Here is a 23,107-nt window from a genome sequence, read left to right on the forward strand (position 1 = left end):
TTTTAAACATTAGAAAGTGTCAACCTGCATTATGCACCTACTTCTTTTAAATTATGAATTCACCTGTTTTATGGTTTATAAGTTTATCTCCTCTGCAGTTTGGCTCCGTAGTATTGTTGGAAAATGAATTCCTGGGTATTGATTATGTTGGCTAAAATTGTATCATGTTTATTTTTCATTAAACAATGTTTTATTTTGCTCTTTTATGGCTATTATCTAGCCGAATAAAGATTTTTGACTTTGACTCTCTGACTCCAAAGGTTACAGAGGCGTTATTATTAGGAAATAGAATTAAAAAAAACTTAGAAACTCACTGAAAAAAACACCAAAGGTTACGGGAACGTTATAGTTTGGAAATAGAATTTTAAAAAATCTCACTGAATAAATCAAAGGTTACAGGGACATTTTAGTTAGCCTGACATTTCACTTGTACAAAACCAGAGAAATTTAGCAGTTATAGTTACCTGAGCTATCTATAACTCACGCCCCCAATGCACTGCTTAGGATCTCACACACTGATGACCTCTCAAATTACATAACTGATGACATCTCAAATTACATCACTAATGACCTCATCCACAAAAACACTGACACACCCACTTACACCCCCATAAAACATGTCATACACCCACTCCCACACAAACACTAACAAACTCATTCACAGAACCCATACAAACACTCTCACCACTAGTCACTTATCCATACAGCCAATAACATATCAACTTACCCATAGAGGAGTACATTAGTTACCATACACCTACTCACATACCTGCTCACTCATCCATATAGTCACTCACACAGCCATTACCTCACCTATACAATTACTCACATCCACTCAGTTACTTATACATATACTAATAGATATTCTCACTTACCTATACAGTGACTGAGAGAACCACAAATACTCCCATACAACCTCTCTTCCACTCACTTACTCACCCATACAACCACTAAAACACCCATTTGCTCACACATACAGCCAATCATACACCCACTCACTCACCCATACACCCACTTACACACTCATTGATGCACTGAGACCCACACTCATGTATCCTGTCACTCGCCCATACAGACAGTTATGTATCTGCTCAAACATCCATTCAGCCACCCATGCACCCTCTCATTCACCATTTACAACCTCTGATACACCAACTCAGTCAACTATACAGATACTCACACAACCAGTCACTTACTCATACATGCACTGACACACCCATTCACTCATCTGTACAAAAACTCACATACCCACTATCTCATGTATACAGTCTCTTATATACACCCAGTCACTCTTCTATACACCACTTACATACCCACTCACTTACCCATACAGGCACTTCCACAGCGAGTTACCTTATTATATGTTTAACACTCAGTAATTTTTAGAAAACACTCACAATCACTGGATTATGTCATCAGTGATGTCATTTGAGATGTCATCAGTGATGTCACTGACCATGTAATGAGTGATGTAACATGTGAGGTCATAAGCAGTGCATTGAGGGGACATGAGTTATAGTTGACTCAGGTAACTATAACAGCTGAATCTATCTAGTTTTGTATGAGTGAAATATTAGCCTAACTATAACGTCCCTATAACCTTTGGTTTATCAGTGTATTTCTACGTTTTTTTGAATTCTATTTCCTAACTATAACGTCTCTGTAACCTTTACTTTTTTTCAGTAAATATATGTAAACACATATTAATTGTTACATTCTATTAACACTCAAATTATGTTTTTGATTAAAGAGTGTAAGATTTGTCACAGACAACAGAGGTTGATTAGCAAGTGTGACCCGAAACCTGTTTGTCAGTGACAGTAAATGGACAGTCTGGCAGCAGTGCTATTGGTACAGCAATGTTTTGATGCTGTGTATTGAATCTGCGTTTCTACTAGTCTTTGTCAAAATGAAACTTGCAGTAATTTATGCATGAAATACTGAATTGCCTTGTCTACATTTGTATGCAAAATGCTTTTAATAATCACTCAAAGGAAGTCTCATCACCTCTTCAAACATCTTAGGCGGCTGTACTTTACGGTTGATATGGAAATATATTTGTTTCTGTTATCGCATTAATGGAATAATAATGACTTACTCCACCTGGTAATACAAATTTGCATAAAATTGCAGGCATTTGCTGCTGTGTTCATTTGGGCTTTTCCAGTATATGTTAACACTAAACAGTTGGGTATTTTTGATGTTGGTGTTTTGATTATGATTAGTTTGACATACATCCTTTTATGCAATTATCATTATCCCAAGTGATATTTTCTGCTGAAATACGCGTTTTAGGTGGCTCATGAAAAGTACTGGGACAACCTCCGTTTTAGCAGAAATCAGCGGAAGGTTTTGATAGACCGATGGGCTCGGGACAGAAAAAACCTGCTGGTGAAAGCAATAATGACAATTGCCGAAGCCTGTGCTGCATATGAGACAGAACAAATGTTGGCAGATGACAGAAAAAGACAGCAGAAGATATGTACAGAACTGAAAGAAAAGGTAAGAACGTCCTACAACACATTAACCTCTTTAAAGATTTCAGGTGCTCATTTTTGGTTAATTGAGTGATGCATGAAATAGTCCTCATTGGAGACACACTTTTTCTGTAAATTCAGTTTAACATACATTTCAAAGAAGTTTACCCCTCTATTTTGTTTTTATTTCAGTAAACAGAACTACTAAACCTCGTGTGACAACCTAAAGAGAAACCCATATGATTTCATTAGGGTTCTTTTCACTTCCTAGTGGAGAGTACCTTGCCTAGCTCAACACATTACTGAAACAATGTTAAAATACACAACCACTTCTCCATTAATAACTCATTTTTCGAAATGATATCTAATTTAATTACGCGGAACATCATGTCTCTGGTTTAATTGACATTGACCTCTTGCAGGCCTGCTGATGTGACTTCCTCTGTGAACCAGATTTGAAAACACTATTGAATGCTGTTCATTGGTCCTTTCTTCAGCACATGGGATGTAATGTTTGTTTGCATGTTTTGCTCTGCAGCATACTACCTAGCCTCTTATGTTAGTAGACACTGATGGAAATTATATCATGAAAATGTACATGCAAAAAATCCTCAAACATAAAACATGTCGGTCAGAACCATGATATTATTGGATATCATTCATCAACTGTATCATTCTTACTTACTGAGCATCATTAAGGTGACGTTAAAATGGTTTTGCAAGACCAGTGTAGAGCAATAACCGTTTGCGGAAAATGAGTAATTTAAGCAGGATATTCCTCAAGTAAACATCATTTTATAATAACGATGAGAATTAAAACGTCTACAGATGCTTGTATCCTGTTTTTATTGAGAACATTTGGTAATGAGAGATTTTAGGTCTTTTAAAATGTTCTAATTGAGATTTATTTTATTTTGTATCCTGAACGTTAATTTGTCCAATATTCCAAGGTGGATGTGTTTCCCATCTTTATGTTGTAGCCTTTAAAACAGGCAATTCATGTATGTGTTTCGTTAGTAATATATGCTTGTAAATGACTACAACTCAATAGAAGTACCTGTCCTTGAAGGACATACCTTAGATGGCATTGTGTAAGAAATCATGCACACGCTTTCCTAAACAGTTTTGCCTTTATGATTTATTTATTTATTAATGAATATATGTATGATATTTTTTATTTTGAGGCCCTTGCCACTGGTGCACCAGGGTGCTTTGCATAGACACTATAGGTACATAAAACATCAGAATAGGAAGTAACAGATAAGTACATGTATCAGAAAGAACTAGAAGGACTCGAGGAAGCTAAAGAAGGAGGAACTTGAAGAGGTATGTTTTGAGCTTTTTGCTTAATAGGGTAGGACTAGTTCTTATAACCTCTAGTATTAACTTCAATAGCTTTAGTGCTAGGTATGAAAATGCCAATCTGGCAGTTTTGCTTTTTTAGCTTTATGAATCTCTAGGTCAGTCTTTTTTTTGCTCTTGTGTCTATTAGGTCTTTATATATATTTTGTGTATGACAAAAGCCCTGAGTGAAACTGCTTTGTGCATTATACAGGTGATTTTGAAGGTGATGCTTGCTTCTAATTGGAGACAATTAAGTTGTTTAATAATTCACATAACATGGTTCAATTTCCTAATGTTTGTTACTGTAAGAAATTGCGGTATTAGTTGAGCCTGGTTACAACCCTTCTTAAGCAACAGCTACAATTCTTGTCAGGGTGAACCACAAAAGTCCCTAAATTAATGTGGGCTTATACCTTTGGTAGCTTGGCAAAAAAGCAGTCAGGCTTAACTTAGAGGCACTGTGTAAAGTTTTTATACAGCACCCAAACTGTAATAAATTGAAAATAGAACACAAGATAAATTCTAAGCAATTTCAAAAAATATGGTAGATTTTAATTAATAAATGATACCATAGCAACAAAAACCCAATCACTAGAATTGGAGATATGCAATTTCAAAGTTTTGCAAGTATAGCACCTAAAAACACAAAGCACCACTAGCAATCATCTGGTCTTACTAGACCGCGGGGAAAGTCACTATTCAGGCTGACTGCGATGGAGTGCGGGTTGAAGATGGGAACCAGTTTATTCCAGCTGAAAAAGGTCCCTTTTCAAAGTTCCATGTGAAGAGTCCTGTTTGCGTTGGAAGAGGCCACGAGAAGCAGGGAGAGTGTTATGGATGGTCGTTGCTGTAGGGCAAAGAGCAGGCCTGATGTTGTGGATGGTTGTCCCTGTAGCGTGAAAATCCTTTTGGTGTTACAGACAGTCATTGTTGGAGCTTCGCTTTGGTGATCCTCGCTGACTGGTATTGTAGTGTGAAGTGCAGATCTCATGTTAGCAGGCGTCGCTGCTGCGAGAAGAGTTAGGTTCACTGAAGCTTCACCCTGGCGGTCGTTGCGAACTGCAGAGTCTTGGCGCAAACTGTCCCTTTCGCAGTCATGAAGAGTCCAAATGTAAGAATGTCTCCTTTCTTCACAGAGGATTTACTCTGATGCTAGCTAAGGGTCCAGGACCTGCAATGGCACTGCTAGGGGATTAAAAGCTCACTTAAGCAGAGGCCAGCAGGGCTCAGTCAGGTCAAGTGCAGGTTTAGTTGCAGCAAGTCAGCTGGGCAGTTGCAGGGAGGCCTCTGGAGCCTGTTTAGTCCCTGTAGCCCAGAACAGAAGGTCAGCCAACTGACTCTTGGAGTCACTCAGGTTAGTCTGGAATGAAGGGAGCAGGTCCAGTCTTCCCGTTCACGAAATGCCCAAAACCTCATATATCTTCTTTCTTCATAGAGGAGTGCACTCTGATCCTAACCAAGGGTTCATTATCTGGGAAGGCACTTCTTGGGGATCAGTAACTCACCCTAGGGTGATAATTCATTTAGGGCCATATGTATCATTCAAAATTGCGGTTGCAAGCTCCAAAATTCGCTGAATTTCAGCGTTTGCGATCGAAATTTAGCTAAGTGGAATGTAGGAATGGAAAACAGCCTCGCAAAATAAGGAATAGCAAAATTGCGATTCCCTATTTTGCGATTGCATTTAAGGAATCATAAATTGCGATTCCTTAAATGCAATGTAAGAGGCCCACAAAAAGTACAATTTGGCATAAGGAATCACAAATTACCACCAACTTCAAGTTGGTGGTAATATGCGATTTCTTTGAAAAATGCACTTTTTTGCATTTTTCAAATTGCCATGTGGAGCCCATACATGCCCTTAGGGCATGTATGTGTGCCAAATGGCACTTATCCACATTTCAGGGATGCAACAGGGTGTCCTTTTGACACCCTGACACCCTTGAAATTGCATTCTTAATTTGCGATTCTCTAAATGAGAATCGCAAATTGAGAATGTCTTCTTATTCATTCCTATGGGCCACTAGGCCCATAGGAATGAATGGGGAGGTATTCCTTAATTGTGAATCACAATTTGCAATTCGCAATTAAGGAATATGTAGGATTCGCTAAATTATTTGCAAACCCTACATACATAGCATTTAGCGATTCTCAAATAGCGATTGGCAAAAAATCGCTATTTGAGAATCGCAAAACCAAAGTTTCATACATATGGCATATAGCCATCTATGTATTTATTGATGAGGATTGTTTGAATACAGACGTATGAGTTCTTCTTTGGAGTACAATTTCAGGAAGAAGGCATGTGTCCAATTGATCATATATTGAAGGCAGTTTTTAAGCTTGCTAATGTTTTTGCATATAGATACCCTAAGTTAGAGTTTGTCATCATCTGCATACTGATGTAGGGTTATGTTCTCCACTTGTACCATTTCTGATAGGGGTTTCCTGTAGACGTTAAAGAGGTGAGGGGAGAAGGATACTACAGGTCAAATAATATGATGATAATATGAATGCATCAAGTTTAATGATTTGTGGTTCTGGCAGTGGGGAAGGAGTGGAGCCACTTAGGTACAATGCTTTCAGTGCCCAATCTGGTGGGGGGATTTTCATTAAGATTGTGTGATTTACAATGTTGAAAGTTGCTGTAAGGTCTAAACGCAGCAGTAAACAGGTTTTTCATCAATAATGTGAAGTGTAGCTGGTTCTATTCTATGTTTCTCCCTAAATCCAGGCTGCGGAGAAGTGGGACTCACTAGTTAGATGCGGCAGACCCTGAAGCATAGGTCAGGCCTGGGACCAGGGTTCAATTCCCGACGCTGCAGGGTCTTGGGCTCAATGTCTGCGGACTCAATAATTCTCGCCTTGGTGCCTACTCTAATCATGGGTCCCACTCTGGGCAATAGCTTGCTTAATCTCCACAACAGCCCCAACAGCGCTGGGATGCCTGGCTTCACCTTAGGGGTGCCCAGGAGGGGGCATCTCACAGGGAAAGCCAGGAAGGGTTCCACAGTGGTATACAGCGCCAGGATGCCCCGAGATGGGGCAGCAGTGTGCTTTACAAGTATACACACACATTTTGTTAAGCAGGTCGTTATTAGTAAAGCGTATAAGGATTTGAGTAGTAGGACTATCAAGCCACTTCATTTTTAAATGAAGTGGCTTAAAAATAAAGTGGCTTGATAGTCCATGCCTATACATTTGACAGTTTACAAGTGAATGTTTTCCTTCTGGTTTTATTGTCAAGGAGTTATAGATTTTAATGATATTCCTGTCTTAAGATGTCAGGCATAATTCTGAGATCTTGAGTTGAGCTTTTTTTCTTCACACACATATTGCTTCAGAACTTAGATCTAATGCAACAATCTTCACACATATAACCTCCAGGGTGAAGGGTATCCCCTCTGCATAGTATGAAATGGGATCACGCAAAGAGTTTTGTAGCACCTTTTTACGGACAACCATTGCTTGACCCTTGTACCTCATTCTAAAATGCAGTGGGAATGGGTTTGCAGAACTGCACTTCAAGCAGCTTTTATTAAAAAGGCAATTGAATTGTACAGTAACTAAACCAAAATCTTCTCACTGCAAAGGTACGATCCTTGTTGCATGGTGGCATTATTAGTTATAATAAACATCCTACAGATAACATTACCTTACTCTACAGTTTCTTCAGTGCTTTCACTCATATTCTCCCTGACTTGATTCTGGGGATTAAATAAAATGTTCTCTGAAGAAATGGAAGTATTAGATGATGTGATCCAGTAGCCATGGCCTTCTTTAACCGCATGCGCGCTAGCGGAATTCCGCTCCTGCGCTGACTTTTTCAAAAACGCACTTTACGTGACGAGCTGGGCTCGTCATCAGCGTGCGAGCGGGCTACGCCATGACGAGCCCAGCTCGTCATCAGCGTCGAAGGGGTTAATGTCAACATGTTGAAATATGAGACACAGGTCTCCCAAACACGTGACATGAAAGTGTATCGCCAGCTTAACCTCCCCGGTTGTAGAGTGGTCTTCTGGTGTCCCCAAGAACAGTATTCCACCAGAATATCGTATCGAACATATTGTGCTACAAAAATATTGTACCCAAATTATTGACTACCAGAACAGTGTTATGGTATGTATATAAGTAAGTTTAGATTTACGGTACTTAACTCCACATATGTTTGGTGTGTCACACTCTCTCTCTATAGATATATATATGAATATAAATGAGCGTGCAGTCACTTTACAGATAAGCTACCTCACCTGTGTTCAAGGCTCATTGTGGAGCTGAAACACATAAGGGAAATGAACTGAGAATATGCTGCCTTGCAAATAAATCCACTGCTGTTCCTAGAACTGGCTTCGGCACCTCTCTTTTGTTTTGTGAATTGACAGGCTGCTCCATGTCTGTCTATGTCCAAAGCCGCCCTGCACGGTTGGAGGCTCCCCTGCTCGGAGGTGTTTTGTGGATTAAATGTGGGAGCATGACCTGCTCACTTCTAAGCCAGCAAAATGATTTATCCGGGCAGGAGGTGGGCAAGGGAATGTCTGACATAATATCGACAGACAGAATATCTACATACAAAAACTATCGACACAAAAATATCGAAATCAAAAATATCGGAGTCATATCTTCATAAAGGTAAGTACAAAAATATCGAAAAATTAATATCGTAGTACAAAAATATCGAAATTAAAAATATCGTTTTTTTAAATGTATTAATAATAATGTAAAAATAATTTTAAAATACATATAATTTTACAAATATTAAATAAAAATATTAAAACATAAATAAAAAACTTAAAACTAATACATATACATTTAAAATAAATTAAAAACTTAATAATTTAATGTCATTTTATTTTTTTTAATTTCATTTAATTGATTTAATTTAAATTTATTTTATTTTTACCCTGTACGACTGTACCCCAAAAAACCCAAAACTGACCCTGAACCCTAAAAATACCCCTTTACCCAAAAACCCAAAACTGACCCTGAACCCTAAAAATACCCCTTTACCCAAAAACTGAAAACTGACCCTGAACCCTAAAAATACCTCTTTACCCAAAAACCCAAAACTGACCCTGAACCCTAAAAATACCCCTTTACCCAAAAACTGAAAACTGACCCTGAACCCTAAAAATACCCCTTTACCCAAAAACTGAAAACTGAAAACTGACCCTGAACCCAAAAAATACCCCTTTACCCAAAAACTGAAAACTGACCCTGAAACCTAAAAATACCCCTTTACCCAAAAACTGAAAACTGACCCTGAACCCTAAAAATACCCCTTTACCCAAAAACTGAAAACTGACTCTGAACCCTAAAAATACTCCTTTACCCAAAATTAATTCATATTATTTAATTACCAATTAATTATTAATTAACAATAACAATAAAGTAAATATATTAGCACATTAGCTGTAATTAATTAAATTTAATAATTAATATTATTTTTTCCCAATTAATTAATTAACAGTAACAAAAAATTATATATATAAAAAAATTACTCTAATTAATGTAATTAACTAATTATTATTAATTAATTATTAATTAAAAATATGTACAAAATTATAATAATTAATTAACTAATTAATATTAATTAATTACCAATTATTATTAATTAAAAATATTTACAAACATATATTAATTAATTAATTATTATTAAATTACTTCCCACCCTATTCCCCTATAAACCCACAACCCGCTCTGATACTAAAACGCAAAATGTAAACAAATTTACAAATTTTCAAACATACATTACAAAACATGTTTAACAAACATATAAACAACATAATAAAATACATAACACTAAAAAATTTTCTCGATATTAGTAAAATTCGATATTAGTAACATACATACCTTAAAAAAACGATATTCTGTCTGTCGATATTTTGGACATCGATATTCTGTACTGTCGAAATTAAAACATCAATATTATTGTATATCGATATTTTAATTTAGATATTTTGTCTGCCTACCGGGCAGAGGACACTAGAGGTGAGGAACTCTTCTCCTCACTACTTTTCCAGGACACTCTGCAATATTTGGAGACATTATTTTAAGAGCATTCTTAGAGGCTGTGCTTGAAAATTATGGCTTGCTGTACCAGGCTGAATTATAATGGCTTTTCCAAAACCTGAAAGAAATTCCAGTATATGTGCATTAAAGTAAATAACTTTGAAACACACAACTGCAATTTTTGTACACAGTTGTGTTTTATTTGGAAATTGCACAGCAGTTGCATATTAACATACTGCTTTTGTAGTCCTTTCTGGTAAATGTATGATTTGATACCATGGAAGTTATGTAGGAGCCTGGATTTAAATGAGCATGCAGTCACTTTACAGATAAGCTACCTCCCCTGTGTTCAAGGCCCATTGTGGAGGCGAAACGCCTAAGGAGAATGAATTGAAAGTATGCTGCCTTTCACACTTGCAAATAAATGCACAGCTGTTCTAGGGACTGGGTTTTGGCAGCATATATATATATATATATATATATATATATATATATATATATATATATATATATATATATATATATATATATATATATAGAATGGAAATTGACGCCGCACCGGCCGAGTGAGCGCATGAGACCACGGGTTGCCCAGTGCTAAGAAGAGTACGGCTCCGCTTCCACACACAGCGGAAAATCCCGGCTGGCGCACTATATTTATTTTTGAAGCTTCACCCGAACAAGGCGAGGGGAACTTAAACACGAACATTGTGGGAATTTGGCCATCCTTGCATGATTTATATGTTTAGTGAATCGGAGCGCCGGGATGCGGCCCTGAACATATTTAAAAACAAAGGAGAAAGAGAGGCTAATCAGCAAGCACAAGCAGGACCAATTAAATTATTTGTTGGCTGGTGGGAGGAGCAGGTGGCCTGGGGGGCATCTAACAAAGAATGGACAGATTGCATTGTGGGGTGGTACCGCTTCATAGACGATCTTTTGATCATATGGAATGGGCCCCCTGACAAAGCTAGGGAATACATCCAAGTCCTGAATAGGAATGAAGTCAATTTGGAATTCTCAGGTGAAGTAAGTACTACATCTGTGAATTATCTAGATATTAATATCTACATAGATGCAGGAGAACTGAATACCCGTCTGTACCGTAAACCTACGGCGGGGAATTCGGTGTTGGCAGCCACCAGTTGCCACCCCCCAACCTCATTAGAAGTATCCCCAATATCCCTAATTAAAAGAAACTGCTCGGATGAGAACGAACTCCAGAGTGCTGCTAGCAAAAGCATGCAACGTTTCAGAAACCGTGGTTACAGTGATGTAATCTTAAATAGTGCCTTTGAAAGAGCCAACAAACTCGAAAGGAAAAACCTTCTCAAGACCAAAGAAAAAGAAAAGCAGGACTCTAAACATGAAGGCAAATTTTGCCTTATAACTACTTATTCGAAGAATGCCATGCACCTAAAAAAGATTTTGAGAAGGAGCTGGCATATACTTCAAACTGATGAGATTTTAAATCCAGATCTACCATCCAATCCGTTGATCACCTTTAGAAAGGCGAGATCTCTAAAAAATGATCTGGTACAGAGTCATTTTGTTAAAAAATCCAAATCAGCGTTTGGTCCAATGAAAGGCTTTTTCCCTTGTGGGAAATGCAAAGCTTGCAAGATCAGCAAAAGAGTCTTGAGTTATGAAATCCCCAATACAGGAGTAGGTAAAAAGATCAGAAGCTTTCTAACTTGTACAACTCCCTATAGTGTTTACTGTTTAACCTGCCCAAGTGGGTTGCGCTACGTGGGGAGTACTATCAATCCCATGAAAATGAGAATACTGGAACACATGAGGGCCATTGCAAAGGGCGATGAGGCTTACCCTGTTGCGCATCATTTTGACAAAGTTCATCAACGCAACAGGTATTTATTGAGCTATTTTGGCCTGGATCATGTTCCCAGTAACCCTAGAGGGGGGGATAGACTGCTTAGACTTCGCAGGCTTGAGTCGAGGTACATCATCGACATGCACACGAAACATCCTCTAGGGTTGAATAGCAGCGAAGAACTGGCTATACATTTGGGGGAATAAGTATGAACTGTTGGAGTGCTCCTGTAACGAGGATCACTAGTGTTTGTTGTTATGGTCTGATGGGTTAAGAACTAGGGGTTGGCTATACCCCTGACCACAAGCTATTGTATATACTGTAATTAATGCCTGGATAAATTGTGGAACATTGTACAATATGTAAATAGAATTACTCTTCTCTAACCTCTTGCTCCTTTCTCCATGTTCTTTTCTTCCCTGCCTCTTTTTCTTTTCCTTTTTCTCCTTTTTCTCTTTTTTCTCTCTTTTCTCTTTCTTTTTTGCACGACTCTTTACTGGTCACCTCTGGACACAGGTGAAGCTATAGGATATGGAGCGTATGCCCATCCAGGGCTTCATGTTGGTTTTTGAGATAAACATGTCTATTTCGTATTGATTGTAAATAGGTGTGCCAATCCATGGGCTTTATCTTTTGTTTAGTCATTATTTAGTCATTGATTACGTGATTAATTTGACATTTAAAGATGGAGCTCATCTTTTTGAGGTTCTGGCTGATTTTCACGAGCCCTTTTTTGCTTTTCATTAACCTTGTGTTTAACTGTGACCAAGTTGGCGCTTCGGTAAACATGGATGAGGGTTTACTACCGAAACGCGTCTGTTAAGCAGTGTTTATTTCGTCTTTGAATAAATAACCCAAACTGTTTCCTGCGAGTGCTTCTTTGCCGTTTGGACATTGTCCCTTGGTACGGAATCGGAGCAGAGAATGTATATATATGTATATATATATATATATTCACTGAAAAACCATAGGTTTCAGGCCTTATATAGTTAGTAATTAGCATTTAAAAAACCATTGAAATTGCTCCTATATAGTTAGTTGTACTAACTATATTTCGCGCACCCGCAATCCACTGCTGATGATGTCACATATTAGATCATTCATGACATGGTCAGTGACATCACTGATGACATCTCAAATGACATCACTGATGACATCACTGATGACATCATCCAGTGAATGTGGTTTGCTTCGGTATTTAAATATGCATTATATATATATATATATATATATAGCAATTTGCATTGAAGAATGAGTGGATATATATAAATAAATATTTGAAAGAAGGATTTAGTAGCAGTGTAATTGACTGTTTTCTTGACCAATTTATTATATTTCACTAAATATAGTGGATAGTGACTAAACTGTGTGAATATCTGTATCACTTTGTCAGTTGTTGTGTAAACTAGTTCTACAGTTGGTTACTAGCTATGTCAAAGTCTATATTAGTTATTGATTAGTTAACTGAGTATTTGTATGGGAGAGTGAAAGTGTGTGTGGTTTAGTGGGGGGTGTGTGACTGTCCAAAGATGTGTGAATAGTTGATTCCGTAGATATATGAAGTTAAAACTACATGTTCTAAGAGTTCTTTTGGTGCGTGAATCTCTTTATGGGTGTGGTGATGAGCAAATATATTTCTCAATGGTACATGTCCAACAAACTAGAAAAATAAAAGGCAGTGTCTGTGTCAATTGTTGTATATAAGTAAGTATACATAAGACTCAATGATTGTGTGAGTGACTGTATGGATAACTGTATACTTGTAATAATGATTTTATAATTCACTAAGTATGACTTAATATATATGAATAGATGAAGTGGTGTTTGTATAAGTGTGTAGCTAAGTAAATATGTAAGTATGATCCATTGCTTGCATAAGTGAGTAGGATGACTTCATATGTGAATAGGATGTGTGCTGGTGTGTAATGTCGATATAGGTGTATAAGTATTTTTGATAGTGTTCTATTGTTCATTGACAGCATGTATGAGTGAATCTACAGGTAAGGGATTAGATGTGTGTATACATCTATGAATCACTGAGTGGGTTGTTAGATACTTGTATTGCTGTGACAATGGATTCAAATATGATACTTTGTATTTTACAAAGAGTGATGAAAGATTTTACTAGTGTATGAAAAAGGTGTATGTGATTGTCACGTGGATGACATCATCAGCAGTGGATTGCGGGTGCGCGAAATATAGTTAGTACAACTAACTATATAGGGGCAATTTCAATGGTTTTTTAAATGCTAATTCCTAACTATATAAGGCCTGAAACCTATGTTTTTTTCAGTGAATTTCAAAGGGTTTTTATATGCTAATTCCTAACTATATAAGGCCTGAAACCTATGGTTTTTTCAGTGAATTTGCAAGGTTTTTTTAATGCTAATTCCTAACTATATAAGGCCTGAAACCTATGGTTTTTTCAGTGAATTTGCAAGGTTTTGTAAATGCTAATTCTATTAGCGAATAACTTTTAAATATGTTAATATCCTTGTGGGACCACCTGAGCAGCCCTAGGGGGTCAGGTTCTTTCTACCCTGCCCCCTTTTTGCATTCTACATGTTTGTTTTCTACTTCTTTTGTGCCACAGTCTAACTAGCACAAGATGAATGCCAACACTTCCAGGTTTGAAGTATTGACAGCCAATGAGCATTCTGCTTTCCTGTGAAAGGCATGCTGATTGGCTGCCACTGTCTGTCAACACTCTAAACCAGGAAGTGTTGGCAGCCATCTTGTGCCTCGGTAGAACTAAGGCACAAGAAAGCAGTGAAACAAAGGTGTAAAACACGCAAATCGGGCAGGATAGAAGCCCCCTGACCCCCTAGGCCTGCTCAGGGGGTCCCACAAGGACCCCCCAGGCCCAAAAATATTTATTGTTCTGGTTTTCCCCGTGGTATGCTCAGGGTACGCGTACCTGTAAGCGTACATGGGAACGCACCCTGCGCTTACCCCGCGAAAAGTTTTAAAAAAATAAAATATTTTTTTTGCACGATCTGTCATGTCAATTACTCTATCCACAGAGTCCACCCATATTATTATATAGGTTTGAAAACAAACTCTAATACTGTTATGGACTGACAATGTACATCAAGGATAATTTTTGATTCAATTATATACCGTAATAAATAATTTTTTGCAGATCACTAGAGGGAAGAAAGTAAGAGAGCTGGCTAAAATTACTACTGACTGGGAACCAAAGCAATTAATCCTCGTCTATTTACAAATTTACAAATGTGTCGTCATCAGACTAGAAACAGGATCTTGTTACAATAAACATCATCTTCTGGGAGCATAGTATTATGCCAAACTGCAGGTTCTTCTAAAAAATGGCGCATATCTTCTGTCGTATTTAACCAGTTGGGCCATTTGCAGTCAAACTCTAAGATATATTTAGTTTCCAACTGCCGAAGTGAACCCTCCCTGTTTCCACCACGTCTCTGTTTGGCTACAGAGTCCACAACGTAATAAGAGAGGCAGTTAATATCATTGGCATGAGTTTTTTGAAATGTCTCGCCACAGGATGTCACATCACTGTGGAGAATGGCCCTTATGTGCTGCAAGATCCTGACGCGCACCTGCAGCTTGGTACTACCAGCGTAGTTGAGCCCACAGGTGCACGTCAGGACATATACAGCACACTCGGTCTTGCAGTTGAATGTTCCCTCAATTTTTTTAGGAATGACACTAAATGGGGTTATGTATGTGGACATGTTCCGACCAAATTTACAAGCCCGACAGGTGGAGCACTTCCTGAACCTGTTCGCAGGTTGCAGCCAAATAGTGGCCTTCTTGATCTCTGGTGAGGCCTTATCTAAAACTGAACCCATTGTGCTACTGCGCCTGAACGTGATGATTGGTTTGTTCACCACCCTGTCATGGAGAACGCTGTCTGTTAGCACAATAGGCCAATGTTTATTGATAATGGCCCTTATCTGCCGCTCCTCCCTATTGTAGGTGGTAATAAGTCTGGGAGTATTCATCACTTTGTAAGCAGCAATAGTGTCAGGAACTGTGATTGTATTGGTTTCAGATTCGAAAAGACTGGCTCTAGATCTACCAGCCTCTTTGTCCTTTGCTTCCTGCAAAATCCTGTCTGTATAACCCCTGGCCTTAAGTCTATCTAATAGCTCTTCTTGGCAGATCTTAAATGTGTTCTCATTGCTGCAAATACGCTTCAACCTAAGGATTTCTCCGTAGGGAATGCTAGCAATGAGATGCTTTGGCTGAGAGCTCATGGCATGCAGAGTGATGTTTCCCGCAGTGGGTTTTCTGTATAGAGTACTTTCAATTTTGTTATTATTAGTGTACAGCCGTACATCTAAAAACTCTATTTCGTTTCTGTGTATATGGGAAGTGAATTTCAAGTTAAAGGTGTTCAAATTAATCTTCCTTATGAAGTTCAACGCTTTTTCTTCACTTCCTCTCCAGACGATAAAAACATTGGCAATGTATCTCAAATAGGATACAATGTTAGCCACCCATACATATATATATATATATATTCTGTTGTTTGCCTCAATAAACCTGCAATACTTCGCATCGCATACCTGGTGTGGCTCGTCTTTTTCTGCATAATCAGCAGGAATTATATATATATTACCTACTGGCGGTTGACAGTAGGTAGTTATAGTTAGGACCAAGTTTCCATAGGGATAGCATTTTTCATTTTGGTTATAACTTTGGCGTTGTTTGATAAATCTTCATCAGATTTTCAAAACTAATTCTTTGTTCATATCAGCTCCTATGTTGAATTTGGGGGTGATTCCTCGTGGGGGAGCTGAGAAAAAAGGGGGGTCCCAAAACGTGTTTTCTCCATGTTAATTTCAGTAGGAAACTTTAGACAAGGCTACAGGTCGAACGGGTGAACAAAACTACCCCAAATTTGGCAAGGAGAAGGGTTTTGGTCTAGAAAGCACTCTTTTGTTTATTTGGTGTAAATTCGTTCAGTAGTTTTGGAGAAATATCGAAATTTACAGATATCGATATGTGGGAATTCTGCCATCTGATTGGCTGAGGCGTTACGAGCAGAAGTTTGCTGCCTATTGGCTGCGAGCGGTGCAAGCGGTTGCAACTAGGAAGTGTTGGCCACCATTTTGTGATACCGTTGAAGCGAGTAAGGGGAAGAAAGGGAGAAAAAAGAAGGAAAGAGGAGGGTAGGAGCGCTGTGAGCTCTGTAGGGTAGTTAGGGTGTGCTATAGAGGAAGTGTGAAGCAAAGTATTTACCCTTACCGGTGTGAAAGTGTTTTGCCCAAGTGAGATGGTGGTGAGGGGAGGTGCCGGTAAACCTGGGGATAAAAGCGTGCACCTAAACCGTGAGCTGAGTGCTGTAACTGATGTGCTGTGGGTGTTGTATCATACAAGCCGAAGCAAAGTATTTACCCGTACCGGTGTTTAAGTGCTGTTTTGCCTTGAGTGAGATGGTGCTGAGGTGAGGTACCGGTAAACTCGGGGATGAAACCGTGCGCCTAAACTGTGAGCTGAGTGCTGTATCAGTGAATTCCACATTACATGTTGCAGTTCCATGTGACATCAACAATACCTATTAGAGTTCAATTACTCTAAATTATATAAGGAAAATAAAGGTAGGGTACGATTACCACATGTATCCTTTAGGAAAACAAAGAAAAAAAAGGTTTTGCAAAATGTAATGGTACTGCTTTTTTGTAACCCAAAATTATCAACAGTAGAACAGTCAGGAAGCAGTTGTACATTAGATTCTATTTGGTGCTTATCAGAATTGGTAATACTTCTACCCACATTGGAACTTTGAGGAGGCATCCAAACTTTGCGCTTCTGAGAAGCACATTCGGTACCCTTCTGGTCAAACCATACATTATTGTCTTCAGCTCTTTCAAAAAAAATTCTTGTGCAGAGAGCTAAGGCATCGAGCTGAGGCAAACTCCAACCGCTTCTGTTGTTTTCAAACCGAAGCTCCTGCATCAGTGAATTTCACATTACATGTTACAGTTCCATGTGACATGAACAATAGCTATTAGTCATGAATGACTAAATTGTATAATGAAAATAGAGGTAGGATACGATTACCACACTGTGCCAACCGGTTCCTTAACAATGTCATGTTTTTTTATCCTGATCCCCAGCTTGTGAGCACAGGCTGAGGAAGAGTACATTTGTGTGAAAGGGCTTTGTGGATAACAGGCAGGCAGTATGCATAGACATGGTTGCAAGATGGATTTCGGAAATAGGCTAATTTAGCAATTAAATAGCGTATTTGCATAGGACATACATCACCGATCCCTGGTTAGAGTAGAGACGTAAGGGGCAATAATGAAAACTGAGTTCAAGTGTGTGAGCATACTTAGAAAGTTACTATATGAAAATAATTAAATTTAAGTGTATTAAAAAAATTTAAAGGAAAAAGTCATAAAAGTTGGAAAAAAGCAATCGAAGAATAACGTGAATTTCTTACAAGTCTTGGAGATTACAGTCCGGAAGTTCTTTAGCAGCTTGAGATGCGCAATGTACCAAGAGGTCATTGTTGCCATCGTGTGAGAAAAGCGAAGCGATCCAATTCATATCCTCGAAGGGACAGTAATGTTCCTCGAATCTTAGAGCGGCAATTTGAATTGGCAGGCAATCTGCAAAGTTGTCAAAGGTCGCACGTTGCAGGAGATATTTCGCGGCAGTGCAGAAATCCCATTCTGCCACAATACCTTTTTGCGTTGCATCCGCCATTCTCCACTGCCTGAACAATCAAGTTTATGGTTTTCAAGATACTCCATTACCTGCTGGATATCGGGAGCGATTGTTGGGATGTTGGCATGGTATAGATCCATTCACCAGTCAAATAGGCAAGTTTTGCAATAAAAAGATGGTTGTACGCAGATTGCATATGTGTAAATAAATGTCTTGTTGTAGCTGGCTCCGATAATAGATAAAGGCTGGCAGCCGAAAAGTTGTTCCATTTTTGGACAGTATTGCTGTAGCTTCGCTTAGAGGCGTATTCTGTCAGACATGGTTGTTAGCACAGGGAGCACAGCCATGTTTTACAAGCAAAAATAGTAGTAGGGTGGCCGCAAAGAGAGCGATAATTATGGGCACTGTTCCTGTTATTCCTTAGATGATCGAATATATGAAGTCTGGTATTATACCAAAAACAGTTTGAAAGAGTGTGAGAAGACCGGAGGAGACCGTGTTAAAAAAAATGTGCCAGACCGTGAGTTTGAGATGTGTTGAAAATTATGTAACAATTCACAAAGCGTAATGGGAGGTTCGTATTTAAACGGGTCTGTATTTTACTTGAAGTTTGTGTTATCTGCAATCGATACATTTCTTTTGCAGAAGTGAGGGACACTTCTGTTCTGAACAAAAGCTGTTTCACTTTGGTTAGTTTCATGAAATCTGTTTTCAAAGTAGGTTTTGAAGGTCAAGTTGAGGTTTGGGAATTGTTTTGTGTGGTTGGGAATAGACATTGCCACAGGAAGTTACTCCGTTTGAAACAGTAAGGACAGACGGTATGCCAGCTCATATTCCTTAGGAGTGCATGTTATTGAGAAGCAGATAAGTGCTGTTTGAAAGCTGTGTGAATGTTGGGCTTATTGTGGGAGTTGGTGTGGTTTTAAGAAAGCTCGCAAGATTGGGGGCTGTAATCTTAGAAGCGTTGAGCAGTTGGACATTCTTGGATAGTAATGAATGAGTGCCATTGTGGTCGCACTTTTCACCTGTGAGAAAGTTCTGTATCCTCTTTAAGACAGCGGTATGTAAATGGGAGAAAGCACTGCTTGTGAATAAACGTGCTACCTTATATAATCACATGCAACATGACAAAAAACATGTACACCTAGCAGACACAACAACACTACGTACTGTGGGAACCGTGGCTAGCCATATATACAAACCAAAAATGGCATGGCACCTCTGCCACACAATGCAGAATGTGGTGAGAGATGAGAGCAAAGTATGTGCAAAGGTGGGAAGTGATTCTCGATTATAAAAGTATACAATGCAAAGTGTTGAGGGGATGTGCCGGACAGACTTGAGTATGCAGAGCACAGGCATGTACATGTGAACATACACTGATGGTCTATTGAGTGAAGTAGACAGTGGACGCAACCATGATAGTACAGTCAGTAGGGAAGAGCATGAAAACATAGCGAGTATGTGCCCCCTCCCCTCCCAAATCTTGAGCGTAGTGTGCTGGCTCAGCGTATGCACGGCTAGCGTAGGGGTATGAATAAAAGGCACGTTTCTCTGGTTGTGGTTCTGTTCCGGAATGGCGAACGTGTCTGCCTGGTCTGCGCAGCTTACACAGCCATGAGGTTGACCCCGTGAGTGAAGGTGGCTGCGTGAATGATGCTCTCAGCCTGCTGGTATCCAAAAACCGTCATGGCCGCTGTGACACACATATGTCGCACAGTTCACCTTTTGCTACCGCATTATGTGAAAGAGGGCCCACCAAGAGCCGGTGGAAGCTCCTGGGCCGAGGACTGAGAGGTCGGAAACTTCCTGAGATCAGCGCAGGCTACTGCATCACAGGCACACAGCGCCCAGCCTGAGGCCCAGCACCGTGGAGTGCTCTGTATACTACTAACACAGTAGTCCAACATGTACCAACAGTGGAACGATGTCTTGATCGCATAATGGACGATGTTAGTACTGCATCTGAGAGTGGAGATTAAGGTACTCCCTTCACCAGGTGCAACCAACTGTAGGTCCTAACAGTGGAACAGTGTCTTGATCCCACAATGGACGATGTCCGATATTACCTGTTGCTTGCTTTTCACAGAACTCCCTCCATTGAGGTGCATCACACTCTGTGCTTCCGTAGTTACCTGCTGCACATGATTATTGGGCTTGGCTGATGGAAGTTGCTGGGCAACACCGCGGTACAGCAGGTCCGAACAGTGAACCAGGGTCTTGATTCTATGATTGAGGATGTCACAAGTTAAAGTCTGTGATAATTTCTGTGTACCCCCTCTGACCAGGTGCAACCAACTGTAGGTCCCAACAGTGGAACGGTGTCTTGATCCCACAATGGTTCACAATTCAGATCGAGTCGGTATTGTAGATGCGGTAGTCCTGTAGGAAAAGATATTGCATCTGAGCGGTCTGTCTGCACCACTCATTCACATCATGGCTGGCTCCGCATATGCTTTTTTGTTGCTACATGTACTGCAAACTGTGGAGCTCAAGTCAATGCCACGTGGCTGTGGGTCCTTGCTGAACGCTCTTTCTGGCCTACACTGCAGACAGCCGTGTTCACATTTGCTATTGAGTCGGTATTGTAGATGACGCAGTCCTGTAGGAAAAGACAATGCTGCAGTGAGCACTGTCTGCACCACTCATACGCATCATGGCTGGCTCCGCAGATGCTTTTTGTTGCTTTGCGTCCTGCAAACTGTGGACCTCAAGTCAATACCATGTGGCTGTGGGCCTTTGCTGACTGTTTTGTCTGGCTTACACTGCAGACAGCAGGGTTCACAATTCAGATCGAGTCGCTATTGCAGATGATGCAGTGTTGATGGCAACACATATTGCTCCTAGGACGGCCTGCCCGCAGCACGTATCATCGCTGGCTGTGCACATGCTGAATGCTTTTGATGTAGCTATGTGAGTGCACTAGAACTGATGGAGCGTTTATGACATAATTTTTTGGGTATAATTTCAGATCTATTGACTGTTTTTCAGTATACCACAAGTTGTGGTTCTTTTACGATAGAATTTTTTCAGTATTATTTCACATCTACTGTCCGGATTCCCGTGCTGATCGAGCTTGGTAGACTACCGGTACGGGACTGTAGTTTTCTCAACAAAAAAAAAATGATATACATATTTTTGGGGGAAGATATCAAACATGACATATTTTATAAAATAAAAAAAAAGGTTAATATAGTTCCAAAATATTTAAAATAATTAGAAAAAATATAGGTTTTATAAATATTAAAATATGAAATTAACATTTAAAAAACCTTTGAAATTCACTGAAAAACATAGGTTTTACAGAAATTATAGTTAGGAATTAGCATTTTTAAAAACTTAAAAAATCACTGAAAAAACCATAGGTTTCAGGGACGTTATAGTTAGTTGAACATTTGACTCATATAAAACCAGGGAACTTCGCCAGTTATAGTTGGTTGAGCTAACTATAACTCGCACTGCTGATGACGTCACATATTACATCACTCATGACATGGTCAGTGACATCACTGATGACATCACTGATGACATCTCAAATGACATCACTGATGACATCACTGATGAAATCATCCAAATGATAATCTGATGCACATACTGATGCTCTAATATAAACTTTGATACACCGACTCTAAAATACAGACTACTATTTTTGAAACCATACACACAACAATGCCAGATACTACATACCACCAACTATTTCCTAGGCCTATTCACACATCCATTGACCTATACATACAGTTACTAATCAATGCAGTACTATAATATGTACTCATACACCTATACATACAGCCACACTCTACCACCATCCATAGAGTTATTCACACACCTAGTCAGTCATGCAAATAATGAATTACATACTCATTTATTCATATATACAGTTATACACACCAACTGAGTTATTTATACACACACACCACATCACTTATTTATGCAGATACTAACACATACTTACTGTCTTCAAAACCCCTTGATACAAGCAGACACTCATTTATTCACCCACTCTTCAAATAACTTCCTCTCATTTATAGTCATTTATATACTCCAACACTCACATATACTGCCTTAAAACATATGTAGTTACTCACACATATACCACTGAGACATTCATTCACTCACCAACACACCCATAGACACACTCACACACCCATACAGCCCTTCACGGTTGCACTCTTGAACCCATACACCCAGGGAATAACTTACTCATCTATGCACAAAGTCACATGCCCCATCCACCCACACAGACACTCAGGCACCCATACCGATACTCAGACAAAAAATCAATAACCCATATAGACACTCATGTAGCTACTCACCAACCCATGCAGCCCCTTACACACCAACTGAGAGACTAATACGGAGTTTCACACAGTTTAATCACTAACCCATGCATTCAGTAAGACACGTTCAATCACTCACTTATGCAGTCAGTCACACACCTACTAAATAATCCCTTCAGGGACTTGTAAATCCACTCATTCTTCAATACACCTTGGCATAGATATATATGCAAAATATTTAAACTTTACAGAAATACACATTTACTGGATGATGTCATCAGTGATGCCATTTGAGATGTCATCAGTGATGCTATCAGTGATGTCACTGACCATGTCATGAGTGATGTAATATGTGATGTCATCAGCAGTGCATTGCGGGCGCGTGAGTTATAGTTAGCTTAACCTACTATAACTAGCGAATTTCTCTGGTTTCATATGAGTCAAATGTTCAATTAACTATAACGTCCCTGAAACCTATGTTTTTTTCAGTGAATATATATATATATATA

The 23,107-nt window shown here is 39.1% G+C and overlaps 1 protein-coding gene across 1 annotated transcript in view; it reads left to right on the plus strand.

Moving 5' to 3' along the window:
• CCDC148 (coiled-coil domain containing 148) overlaps nt 1-23,107 on the plus strand; it is a 1,056,272-nt gene that overhangs the window by 591,765 nt on the left and 441,400 nt on the right. The window contains exon 10 of the mRNA XM_086956667.1: nt 2,296-2,502. Coding sequence (XP_086812793.1) covers nt 2,296-2,502 — 207 coding nt within the window. The remainder of the gene's footprint in view (nt 1-2,295; nt 2,503-23,107) is intronic.

Source organism: Lissotriton vulgaris, chromosome 2_1 (assembly GCF_964263255.1).
Source record: "Lissotriton vulgaris chromosome 2_1, aLisVul1.2, whole genome shotgun sequence".
NCBI lineage: Eukaryota > Metazoa > Chordata > Amphibia > Caudata > Salamandridae > Lissotriton > Lissotriton vulgaris.